Raw genomic sequence first — 22685 nt, forward strand, 5'->3', positions numbered from 1 at the left:
GCCCACGTACCACAATTAGAGAGAAGCCCATGCGCCTCAACAAAAGATCCTGCATGCTGCAACGAAGATCCCGCCTGCCCCAACTAAGACCCGACGCAGCCAAAAATAAAATAAATAAATATTTTAAAATAAATAAATAAAATAAAATAGTAATGTGACTTTCCATATATATAAAACTTCTAAAGTAACACGTGGTATCTTTTGAGGAAAGTGATATAAATATGAAACTTTTTTGAATGGGTAAACTATTTTCATTAACTATAAAATTTTAGGATATGTTCTAATGACATGATTTACCGTTCATTCCCAGAAATATCATTCTTTTCTTACTGTCTCAAGAATATAAAATGGGGACTTCCCCGGTGGTCCAGTGGTAAAGAATCCACGTTCCAATGCAGGGAATGTGGGTTCAATCCCTGGTCGGGGAACTAAAATCCTACATGCCGTGAGGCGACTAAACCTGTGCACCACAACTACAGAGCCCACGCACCCTGGAGCCTGCACTCCACAGCTAGAGAAGAGAAAAAAAGAAAAAAAACCCGCACGCCACAACTAGAGAGAAGTCCGCATGCCACACCGAAAGGTCCCGCATGCCTCAGCGAAGATCCCGTGTGCCTCAGTGAAGACCCGATGCAGCCAAAAAAATAAAGAAAGAAAGAATATAAAATGATGTTTGTGAAGAGTTTCCCTATTTGTTGAAAGAACATGGATCATTTTAACCCCTTTTATCTGATAAGCAGTCTTTCCTGAAAAAGTTTTATTGGAATGCACAAGTACCTTGAACTTGGCTTTGTTTTTTGAAAATAATGTGTTCATGTTTTCCACTGCCATTTAGACAACTACTGAGCTGATTCATACCAGTGAAGAAAATGAATTTTTTGGTCGATTTGAGACTCTTACAGCTGAGTCAGCAGCTACCAAAGAGGAACTTGCCAGTTATAAAGAGAAGGCAGAAGAACTTCAAGAAGAGCTTTTGGTAAAATAAGTAACATAGCTCCAATTTCTACCTATCTTAATTTTATTTCAAAGTGTATATTCTCTTATATGAAAACAAACCCAGATCTATAACTTAACAGCTAGGAAAAAACTTTTGTAAATTTGATGAAAAGGTATTATATAATTTCGTTACTGTCATCTTTCTTGTTTGGTTTTCCTTGGAATCTTTTTTAGGGGGATGCTTTTAATCTCTAGTCTGTTAATGAAAGAGGAGAAAGGCATGTTAAAGAGTACTGTATATCCCCTGAGAACCAAAAGTAGAGGCTGATCAAATGATTTCACTTCTGTGGTAATCTGTGACTATACATATATGTGAATATAGATGAAAACTGTGAGTGTTTCTGAAATGTTTTTCCTGTTATTCTGAGGAAAATGAACATATTAGCATGAATTACACTCTCCTCTCTACCCTAAATTCTACATGTGACATTTTTAACTGAATGTTCTACTGTTCTATTCATTATGTTTTAGGTAAAAGAAACAAATATGGCATTCCTCCAGAAAGACTTAAGCCAAGTTAGGGATCAACTCAAAAAGGCAGAAGAGAAATTATCCTACTTCTTAGAAAAAGAAGATAATACCAAGGTACAAGAAAACAGAAAGTTCTGCACGTTAGAGCCACTTCCTATAGAAGTGGGTAAAAGCTCTGCATCACAGACAGATGGTACTCTCAAGGCCAACAGCAGCAATCAGACTCCACAAATTCTTGTTAGAAATGCAGGAATCCAAATTGATTTACGGAGTGAATGTTCATCAGAGGAAGTCACTGAAGTAATTAATCAGTTTACTGAAAAAATTGAGCAGATGCAAGAACTACATGCTGCTGAGATTCTGGATATGGAATCCAGACATATTTCAGAAACTGAAACCTTAAAGAGAGATCACTATGTTGCTATTCAGTTACTGACAGAGGAATGTGGTACCTTGAAGTCAGTGATACAGTGTCTGAGATCTAAAGAGGTATTTGGTTTTCATAATGTGTTTTTTCAACATTCTATGATTTTTTTCCCCAGAATTTTATGTTTTTAAAGAGACAGAGAAATTTGGGGCAATCTCTTCTTTATGATAAAATTACAATTTAAAATCTTTGCATTGTGTAGAGTCAAATAATAATGTTCCACAAAGCTCCTGTGCAGATTTAGAACCCAATGTTATCATTCCTTAATTTATTAATGTCTCTTATTATTATGGTAATATCCATGAAGAAAAAAATTAAAGACTTACTGTAAACCATGGATATTTCATTTATTGTGAAAGGTGTGACATATTTGTTTTTTTCTTTTTTGACAGCATTACAAAAGAATAAAACTATTCATTGGATCCTGTTTTTATTAAAGCCAAAAAATGTTATCTTCTTTTTTTTTTTTTTTCTGATTAGGGCTCCTCAGTTCCTGAATTAACACATTCCGATGCTTACCAAAGTAGAGAAATATGTTCCAGTGGTAAGTTATATAAATTTCTAAAATTTGTGTAGTACTTGTTTAAAAAGAGTTTGTTTCTCTTTAATAGTCAATGGTTTTCTTTATTTTAGATTCTGGATCAGACTGGGGTCAGGGAATTTATCTTACACAAAGTCAGGGATTTGACACAGCATCAGAAGGCCGAGGCGAAGAAGGTGAAAGTTCAACAGATTCATTTCCAAAGAAAATAAAGGTACTAAAAGGCAGACATCTTTTAGTAAAACTTTCTACATTGAACATAGCAGTTTATTAGAAGTTAGTATAGAAGATCTATACTATAGTAAGATCTCTCTGAAGAGAGAATTGCATAGCTAGAAGGAACCTTGGGGCTCTAGTTTTATTTCTGTATTCTGCAGATAATAAAGTACAGTATACTTAATAGATTTTTTTAAAATTTCTATTCCTAATATTTTTGTTTGCCAAAATTATTAAAGCAGTCTCAAAGACTAGAGCTTATCTCCTGCATATTTCTTTTGGTCAAATTAGTGTCTAATAATTAAATCCAGGAAGAGCACATTAGGTAAATGTGGAACTTAGAGATGAGAGCTACACAAAGTCATAGGCTGTCTTCTGGGATTGGCTTACCCCTCCATAGGAAGAAGACATTCAGTAATGGTAGGCTGATGTTTCCTTTCTGCAGTGGCTTTTCTAAATCAGTCTAACTGGGATAAAACTATGTTAAAATTTGTTTCTCTTTCCGTGTCTGACTTTGCAGTCTTTGAAAAAATGTCCTAATTCTGGCTTTTGGGTTATGGTTTCTAGGGATTACTGAGAGCTGTCCATAATGAAGGCATGCAGGTGCTCTCTCTTACTGAGTCTCCCTGTAGTGACGGAGAAGACCATTCTGTTCAGCAAGCTTCAGAATCTTGGCTAGAAGAGAGAAGAGCTTACCTCAGTACAATCTCATCTCTTAAGGATTTGATTACCAAAATGCAAATGCAAAGGGAAGCCAAGGTACTCAAAGAATATTACGCATCTAAAGAGCTTTATATGATTTTTATCGATAATAAGTCACTTTACAAAATAAATTGTTGTCTTTTATGATGTATTTTCACATGAATTTCTATATACTTTTAAATGCCCCAAGTTGCACACTTGAAAATAAATCTGTATCCTCTTAGGCTTCTAATACTGATTTTGGTTAGTAGACAGGTAGCATTTTTAGAACAGTTCTTAAACATGCTTATTTGAAAACTAACTTTTGTTTTTTATAGGTTTATGATAGTTCTCAATCTCATGAGAGCTCCTCTGACTGGCGAGGTGAACTTCTGCTTGCTCTTCAGCAGGTTTTCTTAAAGGAGCACGGTGTTTTACTAGCTGCATTTCAGACTGAGCTGACATCTCTAGGTACTAGAGATGCAGTTGAATTATTAAACTGTTTGGAACAGAGAATACAAGAACAGGTATCAAAATGAAACTTTAACTCAAACTTTAAAACAAAGAATGCTTTTTAATAGTAATGAGAAAGTGAGCTATTGATTAGTTTTAGAGTAAGTCTGAAGGTTAAAATTTTAACAGGAACCACTAAGAATATTTAGGAGAAAAATTATTACCTTAAATGTTTTGTCTTACGTTAGAAAATAAGCAAGACTAAAAATTAATGAGCTAATCATCCAACTTGGGAAGTTAGAAAAAGAGTAACAAAATAAGTCCAAAGAAAATAGAAGGAATAAAATACCATCAGTTCTCATTATTTACAGTAGTTAGATTCCGTAAAGCTGCTGTGAATGTTGAGCTATTGCCACCAGGGGAAATAAGATGGGGGGGTGGGGGTAGGCTTCTGTGAGCACCTGGTGACATTTTTGTCAACCAGTCAATACAGAATCTTGTTTTATATGTGTTTCTGTTTAAAGACACCCTATTTACTATGTATTGTTGACTCATTAACATTGAACTCATGGCCAACAGCATTATAACTTAAACCTAAACAAAGATTTTCTAACACATGCATTTTCTCTGTAATGTATCTTTCAGCCTTCTTATGCTTAGGCATACTAGATAGTACTTCATATCTATGCTTGGGGACCATTTTAAACAGCAAAATCACCAATAAAAAGCACAAAAGTATCAAAAATACAGCACTAAATAGATGGCAAACAGGACACTTGTTTATAGTATAAGAGATGAAAGAAGGCGGCAGAGTGTCACTTTGTTCGACTTCAGCTAGGAACATGCACATGTGGCAATTTAAATTTTTTGCTGTTGTGTGCTCATGTAGGAGAGTAAACTTAAGAGCACCGCAAGTATTGAATTAAGGGTTACAGATAAATTTTAATGAGTAGGCAAATTCTTAAATATGTAATTCACAAATAATGAGGCTCAACTGTAATAAGGAAAAAAGAAATTAGTGAAATGCATACGCTTGTACAGTAGAGAACATAAACACGTTTGAAAGTTGATTCTTTGAAAGGTTAATAAAATAGAAACTTTTCTGGAGAATAGGTTAAGGAAAATGATAAAGCACACTTTTTAAAAAATTAAGAATAAAAATGGGATTATAACTAAAGATATGGCTGAGATATAAAAGTAATAGAATACTATGAATAATTTTATATCAATTCAAAAACTTTGGTGAAATGGGCAGATATTTGCTTATGAAAGCTCATTCAGATCCAGCATTCCACTCCTGGGTATATATCCAAAAAAAAAACACTAATTCAGAAAGATACATGCACTCCAAGGTTCATAGCAGCATTATTTACAGTTACCAAGATATGGAAGCAGCCTAAATGTCCATCAACAAATGAATAGTTAAAGGGGTGTGTGTGTGTGTGTGTGTGTGTGTGTGTGTGTGTGTGTGTGTGTGTGTGTGTGTGTGTGTGTGTGTGTGTGTGTGTGTGTGTGTGTGTGTGTGTGTGTGTATCTGTGCTCCCATTGTAAGATGATTGGAGAAACGCCCTGTCTTTTTATTAGAAAGCTAGTATAACCCTGTTACCAAAATCAGACAAAGATAATACAGGAAAGAAACTTTATGGGCCTATTTTATTCATGAACATAGATGCAGAAATCCTAAACAAAATATTAACAAGCCAAATCCACCAATGCATATTTTTTAGAGACACAATCACCGTATACTTATCCAGGGATGCAAAGGTAGCATACCATTAAGAAAAATTCTTGTGACTCATCACTTTAACAAATTAAAGGGTAAAAAACCCCAGTGATCATCTCAAGAGATACAGTGAACAAATGAATGAATGCATTTCATATTTTAAAACACCTTAAAACAAATAACAAACTAAAAATAAAAAGGAATTTCATGAACTATATAACAGGTATATCTTGCAAAAACTACAACAAGCATCATATCTGATAGTTAAATGTTAAAAACATTCCTTAACAAAGGGTTAAGTAGTTTGCTCAACCTTGTCCTAAAGATCTAGCTAGAAAAGAAAAGCAAGAGAAATTAAATAAGGGTAGGAATAGGGAAGACCCCTCATCCACTTATATAGAAAACTAAAGAGAATCTACACATGTAGATTTTTTTTAATCGATAGGAAAGTTTGGTTATGTTGTTGGATGTAAGATCAAGATGTAAAAATCTTATTTCTCAACAACAAACAAAATGTAATTTTATGTATTTATTTACTTTTGGCCACGCCACACGGCATATGGGATCGTAGTTCCCGGACCAGGGATCAAACCCACACCCCCTGCAGTGGAAGCATGGAGTCTTAACTGTTGGACCACCAGATAAGTCCAAAATTTAATTTTAAAAATAATTATTTACAGTGGCATTAAATGGACAAATTCCTAAAAGTATACAAACTACTAAAACTAAGTCATGAAAAAATAGAAAATCTGAATGTATAACAAAGAGTTAAATTAGTAATTTTAAAACTTCTCACGAAGTAAAGTTCAGTATCAGACGACTTCACTAGTGAATCCTACCAAGTGTTGAAAGAAGAATTAATACCAGTTCTTCACAAACTCTTGCAAAATAAAGAAGGGAACACTTCCCAGCTCATTTTATGAGGACAATATTGTTCCGATTCTAAAGCCAGACAGAAATACCACAAGAAAATAAATCTACAGACCAAATATCTAATGAGAATAAAACAACCAGTGGAAAAATGGACAAGTGATATAGATATGTGCTCATGGAAGAAATAGAGAGTATCCAATAAATATATGAAAAGATGCTCAAATAAAATGTGCTATATAATTCATACTATGGAATACTATATAACATTGAAAATGAATGTGAATTAGAGCTGTATGTGTCAGGCAGGATGGTTCACCAACATGTTCGGTGAAAAAGGCAAATTAAACAAAAATGAATACAGTATGATGCCGTTTACATAAAGTTTTAAAACAGAACTGTATATTTTTTAGGATATGTGTGTGTATGTACAGAGTACATGAAAATAACACCAGACTTAGAATTTGGTTATTTCTTGAGCAGATGGTGCAGAGGAGGATGTATTCAGGGAGTTGTACACAGGAGACTTCAGCTGTATAAGGGCTGTTTCTTAGGCTAAGTGCATGGGTGTTTATTATATTATTCATCATGTTTTATTGTGTGTTTAAAGAATTTTGAAATAAACGTGGAAACTATTATCTAAAAAGTAGATCCCAGTGAGCAGGAAGAGAACGTTAGTAACATCTTCCCAAAATTTTAGCATGTCATTCTTCAGACTTCCTGGTTGTTAATTTTATTGTTTTTACATCTCTTGATTTTTTTTTTTTTTTTTACAGGGTATTGAATATCGAGCAGCCATGGAATGCCTCCAGAAAGCAGATAGAAGGAGTTTGTTAGCTGAAATTCAAGCACTGCATGCTCAGATGAATGGTAAGAAAATGACTCTGAAAAGAGAACAAGAGAATGATCAACCAAGCCAAGGTATGCTATATGACAGGCTCATGTGGTGACACAAATAGGTGAAACGATTTCACTTTATTATTATTCAGTTAAAACACATTTTTTCTTAGTCACATTTTCTTCTCATTCTCACATCAGGAAGTTAATCTACATTAATTACTCCAGGGATTAAAGGGGTGTCCAATTTGTCTTAAGAGATACGTGTGTGTGTGTGTGTGTGTGTGTGTGTGTGTGTGTGTGTGTGTGTGTCTATATATATATGTATACACACATATATATAATTTTTTTAAATTTTTTTTTAGAGTTGAAAAATATTTGTTTACATTAGGGTTCTCTGACCAGGCAAAAACTCATTCTCAGGTTTGGGAATGAAATAAAAAATGCTCAGTTATGCTGTGCCATCTAAGCTTATTGCTGCATCTTAAAAGCAGCACTTCTTGAATTTGGGAGGAGGAGGTAGTAGTGGAGGTAAGGGGGTTGTTGCTCAGTTGCAAGAGAAAAAATGCTGTGTGCACCAGACAGGCTGGTAAGGACATGCTTTAAAATATCAAAGGACTTTGCTTTTATCTCCTGTAGAGGTTGAAATTGGCTTCAGTTAGCTATGTGTGGAAAGAGAACGATGGTTAACTCTTACAGAATACTTTAATCCAACAGAGAGCAATTTTCTGACATATAAACAGATACATTTAATTTAAAATGAATAAGCATTGCCTTGATCAGGTTGTTTCACCCATTAAGTTCATTATCTTTCTTTGTTTTGAAGCTCTATGTGTGGATAACCTAAAAGAAAAAGAAATTCTCAATGGAAGTAACGATTTCTTTTTAATACCTTTTTTGTGTGTGTGAACTGTAACATACATACAAAAAATGCAAAAATATACAGTATAAAAACTATTAAAGGAATACCTGTGGAAACCTCATCCATGTCAAGTATTCCAGAATTCCCCTTCTGCTACTCTGTAGTAATATAGAACACATCTTCCTCTGTGGTACCCTGGAGGTAACCATTGTCCTGATTTTTTAACTGCCTATTTATATATTCCTAAACCACGTAAGTTTAAGGTTTTTCTTGCTCTTGAACTTTATCACTCTGTATATATTTGCGTCTTGTCTCTTTCACCTCTCTATAACATTCTTCTACGTTACCACATTTATCTCTAGTTTATTCGTTTTTGTTACTGTATAGAATTCCCTTGTGTGAATATTTCACAATTTATATATCCATTCTGCGGTTGAACATTTAAGTTGTTTCTACTTTTTAGCTATTAAATTCAGTCTCTTCTACACATTGTTATGCCATGTTTCTGATCCATACATGCATGAGTCTTCTGGATACATACCCAGGAGTAGAATTGCTAGATCATAGAATACATATCATCAAATTTATTAGACAATGCCAGACTGTTTTCCGAAGTGGTCATACCAATTTGTGCACTTTCTAGCAGTACATGAAAGTTCTGTTGCTTCACATTTTTGCCAAAAGTTGATATTGTCAGCCTTTCGTTGCCAATCTGGTGGGTATGCGGTGGATTGTTGTTGTGGTTTTAATTTACATTTCTCTAATAACTGAATTGGCTTTTGTGGTATGATTATTGGCTAGCTGGATTTTTGCTTTTGTGGTATGCTTGTTCAAATCTTTTCACTTTTCAATAGAGGAATCTTAAATTGAGCTGCAGCTGGAAATCATTAGAGATTAAAGTGAAATTTTTCATCATATCTAGTGAAGACACGTACATGTCTTTGTCCTCATTTCTGTTTAATATAAAGGTAGAAACACCTATACTTTTGCCAGTTTTGAAAGTTATACCAGTCTCACATTTGTCATTGAAAAGCTGAAGAATTTAAATATCTTTAAATATTTTAGAGAAAACAGGTATAATGAGGTTACAAATTAAATATATCCCTTATATTTAGACATAGGATTAATTGCAGATTATTTTTGGAGAATTTATTAGTATTTTACGTAACTAAATAGGACCCTGTTGAAAGCTTAGTTAGTATCACATAGATACATATTTATAAATGTAAATCCTTAGACTCTACTCTCTAAGAAATAGTTTTAAAAGTCTCACTTAGCATGAATACTCTAAAGCCAATGTAATTCCTGTCTCATGACATCAGTAATATGAATTGTAATAGGAAGTAATGAACTTTGATAAAATTTTTTAAGTTAAAAATACATTTAGGGTAGAATAGAGAAACAGAAGAACAGAGTTAAAATCACCCCTGGAATCTCCTAAATCCTAAAGTAATGACTATTAAAACCCAGGAAATATGTCTCCAGACACATTTCATTGTGCATATGTACATAAGTTTATATTTTTTATAAAAATGGATCCTGATGTATATATTTCATTACATTTTTTTCATTTATTATCCTTAGGGATTTAAATATTTCACTTTGTTTTCATTGTGACAGACATGTAGCAAGGGTTCGGTATGTTTTTAAAGAAAAAACCGTGATCCAAATTGGCGTTTGGACTTCCCACTTTTGTTATAATGAAATTCCTAGGGACTGTCTGCAAAGGAGGGCTGAACAAAACAAGCAAGCAGTGCTAATCATTGTAGTCAGAGTTACGGGGTGACTCCTGCAAGTACTTTGGCTATCAAAAACCATTGGAATTTTTTAGTGTGAGCTATCAAAATTCTGAATGAACAAATATAAATTCCTATTTATAGTATTATGTGAACACCTCAAGGTTTTTTTTTTAATTTCAAGTCTTGTATCCAGTAATGAATTGTTAAGTTTTTATCATCCTTATATATTTATACAAAGTTCTGAAATCTTGACAATATAGCACTATGAGGAAAATATGCATATGCATGTATTTATATAAATAGTTAACTTTGGGGGCTGTAATCTTTTCACATTTACTTTATAGTAATCTCTTAAATAACAAGTCAGTTATTATCAACAAAATGTAAGCCAAATATGAGTTGCTAGATCATATTTTAAATATTAATAATTTTTCATTTAGAACTCTTGGAATATAATATGCAGCAGAAGCAGTCTCAAATGCTGGAGATGCAAGTGGAGCTCAGCAGTGTGAAAGACAGAGCAACAGAACTTCAGGAACAACTGAGTTCTGAGAAAATGGTGGTTGCTGAACTGAAAAGTGAACTTGCACAAGCTAAACTGGAACTAGAAACAACACTCAAGGCACAGCATAAGCACCTAAAGGAATTAGAGGCATTCAGGTGTGCCAGGCTTCCTAATTATAAACCTGTATTAGTGAAGGACTTGGAGTACTTTTTTCACAGACATTGTGCATATCTTACAAAAATGTAACATTGTATATAATATTTAAATAACATAAAACTGTTACTTATAGGAAAAACTACAGTGGAAAGGAAGCACCCAAAATTTTTCCAAATGATAAACTCATGATTAGGTATTTTGGCATATTCTCTACGTGGCTTCAGTTCTGTTTGAGACTTGTTGTTGTATAAGATACATAAATTTGACCTTCATTTTACCACCAAGTAATTTGTAGTGATATTTATGATCCCAATGGAATTCATGGTTTAGTTAGCTAAAATATGCAAAATTTTTTGAAGATAATGCTTGTAAAAAGGATAAATTTGTTGGTGTAAATACTGAGATATTCTGCTTGCCAAGGACACATTACAAGTATAGTCAATTATTTTGAACTTTTTCACACACAAACAATGGTTCTTATGTTAAGTAGAAGTTAAAGGAAATTTTTATTCATATTATTTTGTAACAATAAATTGTTTACAATGGTAAATAATAACTAGTAGTTATATTACTAGAAACAGTTAATTTGACTGAACCCCAGTCAAAAAATCTTTAATCTTTACATGGTTTATATTTTCCTATTAGCAGGTTTATATTTTCCTATTAGCAAGTTTATTTTTTATTATTATTATTTTTTTAATTATTTATTTTTGGCTGCATTGGGTCTTTGTTGCTGCACACAGGCTTTCTCTAGTTGCGGCGAGTGGGGGCTACTCTTCCTTGTGGTGCGCAGGCTTCTCATTGCAGTGGCTTCTCTTGTTGTGGAGCACGGGCTCTAGGCACATGGGCTTCAGTAGTTGTGGCACGTGAGCTCAGTTGTGGCTCACGGGCTCTAGAGCGCAGGCTCAGTAGTTGTGGCGTACGGGCTTAGTTGCTTCGCGGCATGTGGGATCTTCCCGGACCAGGGATCGAACCCATGTCCCCTGCATTGGCAGGCGGATTCTTAACCACTGAGTCACCAGGGAAGCGCCACCTAGTTTATAATATGCCGCCACTTTTCAGTGGAAGCTGTTCTCTGTCAATAATATACTTGGTCAAAGTAGTTTTATGAAAGTTCATTTGTCTCTGTGATTTAGGTTGGAAGTTAAAGATAAAACAGATGAAGTACATTTGCTTAATGACACATTAGCAAGTGAACAGAAAAAGTCCAGAGAGCTCCAGTGGGCTTTGGAGAAAGAGAAAGCCAAGCTGGGACGCAGTGAAGAGCGGGATAAAGAAGAACTTGAGGTATTGTTATCTTTGTCTTTAAATATCTGTGAAAAAATCCACAGTGATAGAAGAGAGACATTCCTCTTCCTATAACGTTGACCTTAGACTCATTATTAGGTATAATAAGTCGTTCACTATGTGTTGAATATTATAATGTTATCTAAAGTATTATCAGGAATTGCTAATGGTATGATCTTTTTTTGTTTTTTTGCATCCAAGGATGCATAGAAACTGTTCTGCTACAGCATGTGTTTTAGGAATTTGAATTAGTGCATATATAATTTGATAAATATGGCAGTTGTGTCTTTTTAACGCAGAAGTAGTTTAGGTTCCTGTTTTCTCCTAGGGAAGGAGAGCAGCGATACTTTTCTGGCAGCAGGAGCCCTTGCTACTATATTTTAAGACGCTGGGCTCTCTCCCAGAGAGGCACACCCGAGCCTTGCACAGCTCACAGCTCAAAGCAGGTTGTACTGCAGGCAGTGCCACTTTAACAGTTCCCCCTGGCTCGGAGCTCTTCTTCTATCCACATAATCCTGGTACTCGCTAGCTCTGTGCTAAAAGACTGTGTAGCCAGAATCCAGATTTTCTGCCCTGTTACTTTTTTGGGTTTTTTGTTTTTTTTTTTTAATGTCCACCATGGATGGTAGCCTCCAGGCACAGTGAGCTTTCTACCTAGCAAGGACATGTTATTTCCTCAGGTATTGATTACTATTTTTTTAATCATTACAAATTTTTATAGGTTTTGAGTAGTTTGTCCCTAAACCTGCTCTCCTCATAAGCCCTATTATTTTTAGTTATGTGGTATGGTATTGGAAAATTCAAAGGTTTTCAGGAACTCCCATCACATTATATCAGAAATACTTTTATTTTCTTTTTTTTAACTTTATTTATTTTATTTTGTTTTTATTTTTGGCTGCATTGGGTCTTCGTTGCTGTGCGTGGGTTTTCTCTAGTTGCGGGGAGCAGGGGCTACTCTTCGTTGCGGTGCGTGGGCTTCTCATTGCAGTGGCCTCTCTTGTTGCAGAGCACGGGCTCTAGGTGCACAGTCTCAGTAGTTGTGGCTCGTGGGCTCTAGAGTGCAGGCTCAGTAGTTGTGGCGCACGGGCCTAGTTGCTCCGCAGCATGTGGGATCTTCCGGGACCAGGGCTCAAACTCATGTCCCCTGCATTGGCAGACAGATTCTTAACCACTGCGCCACCACGGAAGCCCAGAAATACTTTCATTTTTAAAGGTTATTAATCCTAGAAGAAATGTACTCTGCTTCATATTTCTTAACCAGATATGATTAATGTTGGGAGAGAAAATATTGCGTAGCTTAGCTCTATTTTGTTGATATTCTTTGATGAAAATCAACTGGCTGTCCAAATAATTACACTCTAACCACTGAAAATACAAGTTAGTAAATTGGATAATCAGTTCTTTTACCAGATACTATCAACTTAGTATTAATAAAGGCACAATTGTATACTTAATATTATTGAAAGTATTCTCCATAATATTACCATAAATTCTTAAATTCAACTTTCTCCTACAAGGATCTGAAATTTTCACTTGAGGGTCAGAAACAAAGGAATATTCAGCTAAATCAGCTTTTGGAACAACAGAAACAACAACTAAATGAATCACAGCAGAAAATAGAATCACAAAGAGTGCTACATGATGCCCAGTTATCCGAAGAACGAGGTCGAAACTTGGAGCTTCAAGTACTTCTTGAATCTGAGAAAGTTCGAATTCGGGAAATGAGCAGTACCCTGGATAGGGAACGGGAATTACATGCACAACTACAGAGCAGTGATGATAGTGGGCAGTCTCGGCCATCCTTACCCTCTGAGGACCTCCTTAAAGAGCTTCAGAAACAGCTAGAGGAGAAACACAGTCGCATAGTAGAATTGTTAAATGAGACTGAGAAATATAAACTGGATTCTTTGCAAACAAGACAGCAAATGGAAAAGGATAGGCAGGTTCACAGGAAGACATTGCAGACAGAACAAGAGGCCAACACTGAGGGACAGAAAAAAATGTATGAGCTTCAGTCCAAAGTGGAAGATCTTCAGCGCCAACTGGAAGAGAAAAGGCAACAAGTTTATAAGTTAGACCTTGAAGGGAAACGACTGCAAGGAATTATGCAGGAATTCCAAAAGCAGGAACTAGAACGAGAAGAAAAACGAGAAAGTAGAAGAATTCTGTATCAGAATCTTAATGAGGTAAATGGACATTTTGTTTTAAAATATTTTTTAAAAGAATCCTGTAGCCATGTGATCATATATAATTTTGATATTGGATTAAATTATTTAAATAGCTATGTACAAATCATTTAAAAATGAAATCTATAGAAGTTTATTTGGAATAAAAACAATAACTGTGTTCCCCTAAGAAAGAATGTGATGTGCTATTTATTTTATAATGATTGCTCTTTCTTTTTCTGTCCAAAATTGCCAGCCAACCACTTGGAGTTTAACCAATGATCGAACCAGAAATTGGGTTCTTCAACAGAAAATAGGAGAGACAAAGGAATCAAGCTATCCTAAAATGATTGAAATGAATGGAGGAGGAGCTGGCTATAATCATGAATTAGAAATGATCAGACAAAAACTTCAACGTGTGGCTTCAAAACTACAGCATCTAGCCCAGAAAGCCTCCAATAGGTTAGAATTTTCTGCCTGACCTCTGGAAATGGCATTCTTAGACAAGCTGGACAGAATCTGTCCCTCACTCTTAGCTAGCCAGGGGTGGGAAATTCAAATTTTAAAGTTAATTCATGTTTACATTAGGAGGTGATATTCTTTAACAAAACTCATATACCTGGAAAAAAATATCGTTAACATCCTGACTCAGGGAAAGAGAACACTTAATGTAAAGGAGAAGTAAGAGGTGAAGCAGTGTTGCCTGATGTGTAATGTTTGTGTTAGTCAACACTGCTCCTTGAGATGATATGTTTTGACTTTTTGCCCTTTTTTTTTTTTTTGAAGACTACAGTTTGAAACAGCAGATGATGAAGATTTTGTTTGGGTTCAGGAAAATATTGATGGAATTGTTTTACAACTACAAAAATTAAGTGGCCAGCCAGGCGAAGAGGTAAGACTTTCTAAAAACACTTTGTATAGTATCGAGAGCAAAGATTTAATGGAAATTATATGAATCATTTGAAACTGGCACTGTATTTTCTAAAGAGTTTTAATTATATCTTTTCATTTATTTAAAATAATAATGTTTGCCTTTCCCCAATAGAAGGTAGTGAAAGTTTGAGGGGAAACAAAATTATCATTATTGAATAATTATAATTCTTATTATATTATGAAAAGTTTCTTGAAAGAATAGTCTGTCTTTTACCCTCACCACTCCATGAAACCACCCTCAGGATGCTACCAGTGTGTTGACAATTGACTAATCTGGTGAATCTTTTCAGTCCCTGACATTCTTGGCTTCTTTGTAGCATCTGACACTTTTGACCTCTTCCATTTTAAATACCCTCTCTTTCCTTTCCTTTTGTGTTAATATTCTCTCATTTCTTCCATTTCTTTCATCAATCATCTTCATGAGTTCTTCTTATGCTCAGCCATTTTTTCCCTCTAACTGAAAGCTCATTCATTCCACAGCCTGAGTTCTCAGTAGACTTAATTATTGAACAAATACTTACATTGGGCACCTACTGTGTGCCAGGTACTATACTGGGTTCTGGGGCTATAGTGAACAAATCTGGTAAAAATCTCACCTTTATGGAGCTTATCTTCTTGTAGACTATGGTTCTATTCTGAAACCTTTGTCCTGTGGTCCAGGTTTATATTTTCACTTAGTTATGAGACATCTTTCCTTGGGGAAACATACCCCATAGTGACCCCTTTAGGAATCTCACAGGCACAATCCAAACTGAGCATCGTCTTCCTTTTCTCCTTCCTGTCCCAAACCCACATTTTTGGTCATGATATCATCCAGTTTAGAGAGTTGAAAGTCACCCTAGACCCTTTCCTTCATTCTTACTTGCACATCCAAGCAGTCACTAAGACCTGTGCCCTCTTCCTCCTAAGTGCCTTTAGTCATTGCCTGCATTCAGGCCTTCAGCATTTCTCACCTGGACTGTTGGCAGTAACTTCCTGATGTGTCTGCCTGACATCAGGATCTTTCTCCTCTAATTTACTCTACTTTGCGCAGTACTATCAAAGGAATCTTTCTCACACGTAAATTTTGTTTATGGCATGCTACAGCCTAAAGCCTTTCATGGCTCTTCACTACCTACATTTAGGTCTATTATCCATAAAATGAAAGCAACCTTTAATCTTAACGGGTGTGTTTTAGCTCCTTAAAAGCAACACACTCACGCTCAAGCCTTTGTGCCTTTACATGTGCTCTTCCTTCTGCTTAATATGCCCTTCTTTCCTGCCTAGTAGAGTCCTACTTATTATTTAAGACGCAGCTCAAGCACTATTTCTTCATGAAATCTGTTGTTCTCAGTGACTTCACATTTTATATGCATTATTTGTAAAAGTTTGTTCTTATATGACCTTTTGCCATTTTGTCTTTTAGCCTACCTTAAGGTCCCCAAGTACTTCTTGTGGCTCATTAACTGAAAGACTACTAAGACAAAATACTGAGCTGACAGGACATATCAGCCAACTGACTGAAGAAAAGAATGATTTAAGAAACATGGTTATGAAGCTGGAGGAGCAGATCAGGTGTTATCGACAGACAGGAGCTGGCAGAGATTATGTACGTCTGTTTTTATCATGGCAGCATACTAAGCATCTGATTCTTAGTAGGATCACTGGAAAATTTTATAGGAATGACAGTAATAATAATAGCTATTATTTATTTATGGGGAGCCTTCTCTGCCAGATTCTGGGTTATATATGTTCAGAATCTCTTATCCACACCCTGCCTTGCACTTCAGAAAACTGAAGTCAGTAGTCAAACCAAGATATACTTATCTCCAAAGCCAAGTACTTTGCTACCTATGAACCGATTGCAGATACATGTGAAGAAGTGTTCACATGTGCATTCTGCCTGTTCTTGTCAGTTATTTGTCAGTTATTTATCAGTAATTGTGTTCATAACTAAAGTGGAAAATGCCATTAAATTACATATTTCAGTCTAATAAACTACTCTGGGAATTTATTTAAATTTTTTCCATTTAAAAACTACAAAATACTAAATTGCTAGCTCTGTTACCATCCAATATAAAGATAGGAAGGACCTGTAAGACCAACTGTGTGGTCAGATGCATGATAACACATCCACACAGCTTCTATAGAGACCCACTTCCCTATGTACAAGTTGGGTTTTTTTCCCCCACTTCTCCAGTGTACTTTTTCAGGCACAGGCTCAACATTTGAACCCAGATGGTCCATTTTTAAAGTCTACAAAAAAAACAAGCAAAAAAATGGAAATTCCTTGGTGGTCAGTGGGTTAGGACTCTGCCCTTTCACTGTTGTGGCCTGGATTCAGCCCCTAGTCGGGTAACTAACATCCTGATAACCTTTAGTGAAGCACAGCCAAAAAAAAAAGTCTCTAGACTTTTTTAGTTGAAAGCTCTACTAATCCAAACATCTTCTCTGGGGCCAGGCTTTCACACGGATTTTTAGTTGTAAAGTTAATCTACTCAGCAAGGTCATAAACTTAAAAGTTAGTGGATATTCTTTAATGTCGGTTGAGATTGGCTTTGAACTTCCCTGTCTGAGGTTGGAAAGCTGAGCATTCTATAACCCTCATAGGGATACCTTTAATATGTTTAATTCAGATTCTTCTTCAGAAACTTGTTCTTTAAAATCATGTAAGTAGGCTCTGGCCTCTGCAGTCTTCTAGGTTTTCATTCAGTGGTGGCCCCAACATTGAAGCCATCATTGCTTCAGAAAAAGAAGTCTGGAACAGAGAAAAGTTGACTCTCCAGAAATCCTTGAAACGGGCAGAAGCTGAAGTGTACAAACTAAAAGCTGAACTAAGAAATGAAGCTTTACTTCAAAATCTGAGCCCTGACTCTGAGCATGCCACTGTAAAGGTAGGAGACATCTTCCATCTAAATGTATACTAGAATTGGTCCTCTGCTTTTGCCTTATTTCATCTATCACTAACCTTAATTGTCAGACTAAAGAATTTTAGGTGGCACTCAGGCTGTGTCTCTAGGTCTCTGTACTCAGTCTGTCATTGAATGCAGATCTCTAGCTGGTCACAAAAAAATTGTGGTGAAGCATGTCCGGGTTTGGGACAAGATTAAGTTCTATTAATGGTCACAGAGGCAGCACCTTCAGCTCCTGGTCCCACTTCCCACAGTCTCATCCCTAAAAGACCAACAGAAAGTTAGCTTTTCAACTCCCAACAGAAGCTCTCTACTACTGTCGATATTAGAGGATCATGCTCTGTAAGTGGTAAGCCCTCTGAATAGTCTAATGACTAATGATGAATATTGTAGTACAACTACCTTAATCAGTTAACATAAAATCCAAAAAAAAACAAGGAAAGAAAGAAAGTGTTTGGAATATTTATTCCAGCTATGGAGTGAACATAAATTTATGACTCTTAAAGGGACAGAAAACATTAACATTGAAAAAGTTAAATAGATCAGTGATGATACTAATAAAGTAGCTCTATACAATTAAAAAAACTCCGGTGATGATGCAAAGACAAAAATTTTTGCAATGAATGTGATTAATAGGAGCTAAAATCCATTCACTAAAGGGAGGCAGAAGTATAAAGGTTTAACTTTACTTTTTACCTTTGTTGATAAAGTAGAAAACAGTGATAGGGTACCTGCCATTCTACTACTGCCACTTTTTTAAAATAAAGTCTAGGTTATCTTCCCCTAGAGAACAGTTGGAATAACTTCTTAATAATGTCTTTATGTTTTTCTTTTCTTTAAACATAGAGAATTTATGGCAAATACCTGAGGGCAGAAAGTTTTCGGAAAGCTCTCATTTATCAAAAGAAATACCTGCTTCTGTTACTGGGTGGGTTCCAGGAATGTGAGGATGCCACCCTGGCTCTGCTTGCCCGAATGGGGGGACATCCGGCCTTCACGGATCTAGAGGTGATCACCAGCCGTCCAAAGGGCTTCACCAGGTTTCGGTCAGCTGTCAGAGTGTCCATGGCAATTTCGAGGTAAAATACTTGAAAGAAAATGCATTTTAATAGACTTTCTAAAGAGATTAGTTATTTTCAGTTCTCTCTCTTTTCTCTGCCCGTTGTGCTCCATATTCATATAGTATAAGACACTTGCCATCACTGAAACGTGCCTACTTCTCTCTAGGTTTTCATCCTTTAGTCAGGGATACTTTATGTTATACTATAGAGAGCCTATGAGAAGGGCCCTCCCAGAGGCAGGCAGCCAGTGATTCGGCTGGGACATCCAATCTGGGTTGTCTCTCTTTTCTTTTTTTAATTAATTTATTTATTTAGTCTCTTTTTTTTTTTTTTTTTAATCTGAATAAGTCCATGAACTAGTTCAGACATATAAATAAAAGAGATCATAAGAGAGAAAAATGTTTTTTGAAAAGTTACTTAGGCTGACATACGTTCATTTTCTTCATTACTAAAATAACCCACTCTCACAGCCCAGCTACAGAAAGCCCTGGCCTGACTCTGCATTGGACTGTGCTGTTGCTTTTGTCACTCCTGCTCTGGTAGTTCCAAGCTAGGAACTCTGGTGCTAGCTGGTTATACCCAGACACCTAGATACCTTCTCCATGCTTCTTCTCCCTTTTACTTCTGTAGGAGCCAGACAGTCTCAAAGGAAATTTTTTTTTTAAGTATTACCCAATTCCGTTATATTCAGGTTATTTACAAGTACCTCAAAAGACCACGAAGGCAGAATAAGAGGTGTGATTTATGTTTTTGTGTGCTGGGTAGCATCTGCTGGCTTTCAGCTCCTCACTGCCCTTCTAGGCCAGCCTCCATACTGCCAGGGGCTTACAGCCTGCGGATTGTGTCTCCCAGACTCCTTGCCAAATGGCGTCCTTTTTGGTTCTGTTTTTTCTTGGCAGTAGCATAAGAATTAGAAGGTTGGAGAAAGCAAAGAGCTTTCCTTCCTCATCTTTTCCTTTTCCTTTGTCATCTTTCATTCCCTTCATCACCTTATACAGCTTGTACAGGGTTAAGTGCTGGGAGATGCATTGATAAAGAAAAAAGACATAATCCCTGCCCAAATCCCTGAAGGCAGCTCACTTTCTAGTGGGGCATACCAATATGCACATAACTTAGGAGACACTAAATGACAGATCACAGGAGTTAGCTATTAATTTCGATTTCAAGAATTCGGGAAGGCTCCATGAAAGCCAGTTGCCATTGAAGGACTTCACTTTTTCACCCTCTTTTTCTTGACCTCTTATATGTTTATTGTATTTTGACCCTCCTAAAACTGAGCCTTGGAAATAGTTGGAATTAAGAAGTCAAACCTGGTGCTCCAGAAAGCTCTTTGGGCTAGGACGGGGCAGGCAGCAACTTGCTACAGCTGGGCTGTGACACAGCCTCCCCTGTTCCTTTTGAAGCCATCACTGCTTTTCATCCCTGATTACATGGCCTCACTCCTTTTCCAGTTTTCCCTGCTCTCTCTTACTGCCAATTTAAGGGTCTTTCTGTTCTCTTTCCATCTCATCTCCCCTTTAGTCTCCATTCTTCTTCTTTTCATTTCTTCTCACCCTTTCTTTGCCCATCCAATTAACCTTTTCTGCTTTTGCTCTTCATCTGTTATTTTATTTTATTTTATTTTATTGTTTGGCGGTACGCGGGCCTCTCACTGCTGTGGCCTCTCCCGTTGCGGAGCACAGACTCCAGACGCGCAGACTCAGCAGCCATGGCTCATGGGCCCAGCCGCTCCGTGGCATATGGGATCTTCCCGGACCGGAGCACGGACCTATGGCCCCTGCATCGGCAGGCGGACCCTCAACCACTGCGCCACCAGGGAAGCCCTGCTCTTCATCTCTTTATGTCCCATGTACCTCTAAAACCAGAACCTGGTACTGGCAAAAGAAGAGACCTCTGGTGCCTCATGGGAAGCCCTGTTCTTCTGTTCCAGTCAATTTTGCCACAAACCAGGGGACATTTGCATAATCTTAGATAGGCAGTCATGTGATTATATAGAAATTTGTTCTGCATTCATATTTAAACGTATGACTTGATTTTTGTTGCAAGTGTATGTTTATACTCTTTACACTATAGATGTTCTGTGAAATTTTTTCTTGGGATCTTTTTTAGAATGAAATTTTTGGTTCGACGGTGGCATCGAGTCACAAGTTCTGGTTCCATCAATATTAACAGGGATGGCTTTGGATTGAATCCAGGTGAAGTCAAAATAGAATTTTTTCTTATGTTGATGATGCTCTAAAATTACTGCACGTGTAATACCTTCCAAATAATGTGTTCTGGGACCTGTGTTGTCCAAAGACAAAGCCCTTATAACTAACAAAGCTGGGGACCTTGCTGTTCTAAAGAGTAATAAGAGCTGATATTTATGGAGCACTGAGTTCACACTAGGCCCTGCTTTTTTCCGTGTATTCTCATAATCCTATGATGTAAGTACGGTTACTATTCTTTTTACTTTACAGACGAAAAACTGAGGCATGGAAAGCATTTGTCATTTGTCCCAAATTACCCGGTAGGAAGTGGTAGAGTCAGCAGCAAACCCTGACAGTCTGGCTCCAGAGCCCACTCTTTGCACAACTGCGTTTAAGGCTCTGGTTCAAGATAGGATTGCTGTTACTCTAGTATATGAAAGTTTTGATTTGAAATTTTCACAATTTAGCAATATTCAAACAGGTTTCTGTTTTCCAGTAGGTGATATAACAGTTAAAATTCCTTCTCTCTACACTGAAACATTAGGGCTTCAACATTTCAGGCAAAAGGATGAGGTCAAAAGCTGGGGAGCACACAGAATTATAGACACACAGCATATCTATATGTATTGGTAGTACACCACTTTTACATGTTTTACACAGAGAAAGAGGAAAATATATGTGGTACTCTAAGCAAAATGTTTTTGAAATACGCCTCCTTATACTGAAACAGATGAAATTTGTACCATAATGAATTCTGTGTTGTAAGTTAGCATATCTTGGTTTCAAGTTTTTTCCAGTAAAAGCCAGTATACTAGAGTGATAAAAGGACTTGGCTGTATTCATCTAATATTTTTTATCCACATTGCCTTTTCTGTCAAACCACACACAGACACCCCTCACTTCACCTCTAGTTAAAACTAAGAAGCGGTCTTTAAAAACTAAAATAGTTTATTTTCTTAGAGGTGTAGTTCCAGATTATCAGAAATACTAATATCCAAAGGTAAATGAAACAAGCTGTACTATTGTTTCTCTCCTGTAGCAAGAATAATTGAAAGTGACTATACATAGGAGATAGTAGTGTAGTACAGTATAGTAAGTCTTTTGAACCCTTATCCATTTTGTAGAAATTTTTCAAGGGCTTGCTATTTTTTTTCTTTACAAGGTACATTTTGGATTACTTTAGGTGCCGAAAAGACTGACCCATTTTATCATTCTTCTGGTGGGCTGGAGCTATATGGAGAACCAAGACATGGTACATATCGCTCAAGATCAGATCTGGACTATCCAAGGTCTCCTTTACCATTTCAAAATAGGTAAGAATTTGATGAAATCTATACTAATATACTAATACTTAACAGAGAATGAAGGACAGTGTTAGGGCTTTGACTTCTTTGCATTGAAATAGCTAAATGTGTCTTTAGTTATGTATTAGTTACATAATCTAAAGCTCAGAATCAAAAACAGTTTTTGAATTTGTAACTGGTTTCCAAGGGTATAGGAAGCAGAGCTGATCAAGTGTTATTTAGTATGTATGCTGTGGCTAGACATTGAGAAAGGTATTAACTAAAATTGAGAGTCTGGAATTCTGAAAACACCTCTAAAGTTTGCAGGGCAAGATGCATTTATACATATGCAGCCTTTATTGATGGCCTCTGCGACAGGCAGTGTACTGGATGGACATT

At 36.3% G+C, this 22685-nt stretch overlaps 1 protein-coding gene across 1 annotated transcript in view; it reads left to right on the forward strand.

Moving 5' to 3' along the window:
• The window catches only part of AKAP9 (A-kinase anchoring protein 9), a 144784-nt gene that overhangs the window by 120100 nt on the left and 1999 nt on the right, over positions 1–22685 (forward strand). Inside the window, exons 33-49 of the mRNA XM_082661502.1 lie at positions 836–976; positions 1468–1956; positions 2375–2438; positions 2528–2649; positions 3219–3410; positions 3671–3859; positions 7155–7299; positions 10257–10476; positions 11614–11764; positions 13282–13950; positions 14186–14391; positions 14716–14821; positions 16268–16450; positions 17535–17735; positions 18600–18832; positions 20924–21009; positions 22187–22316. Of these exons, the coding sequence (XP_082517628.1) occupies positions 836–976; positions 1468–1956; positions 2375–2438; positions 2528–2649; positions 3219–3410; positions 3671–3859; positions 7155–7299; positions 10257–10476; positions 11614–11764; positions 13282–13950; positions 14186–14391; positions 14716–14821; positions 16268–16450; positions 17535–17735; positions 18600–18832; positions 20924–21009; positions 22187–22316 (3527 nt within the window). The remainder of the gene's footprint in view (positions 1–835; positions 977–1467; positions 1957–2374; positions 2439–2527; positions 2650–3218; positions 3411–3670; positions 3860–7154; positions 7300–10256; positions 10477–11613; positions 11765–13281; positions 13951–14185; positions 14392–14715; positions 14822–16267; positions 16451–17534; positions 17736–18599; positions 18833–20923; positions 21010–22186; positions 22317–22685) is intronic.

Source organism: Grampus griseus (genome assembly GCF_964374135.1).
Source record: "Grampus griseus genome assembly, chromosome: 9".
NCBI classification, from domain to species: Eukaryota; Metazoa; Chordata; class Mammalia; order Artiodactyla; family Delphinidae; genus Grampus; species Grampus griseus.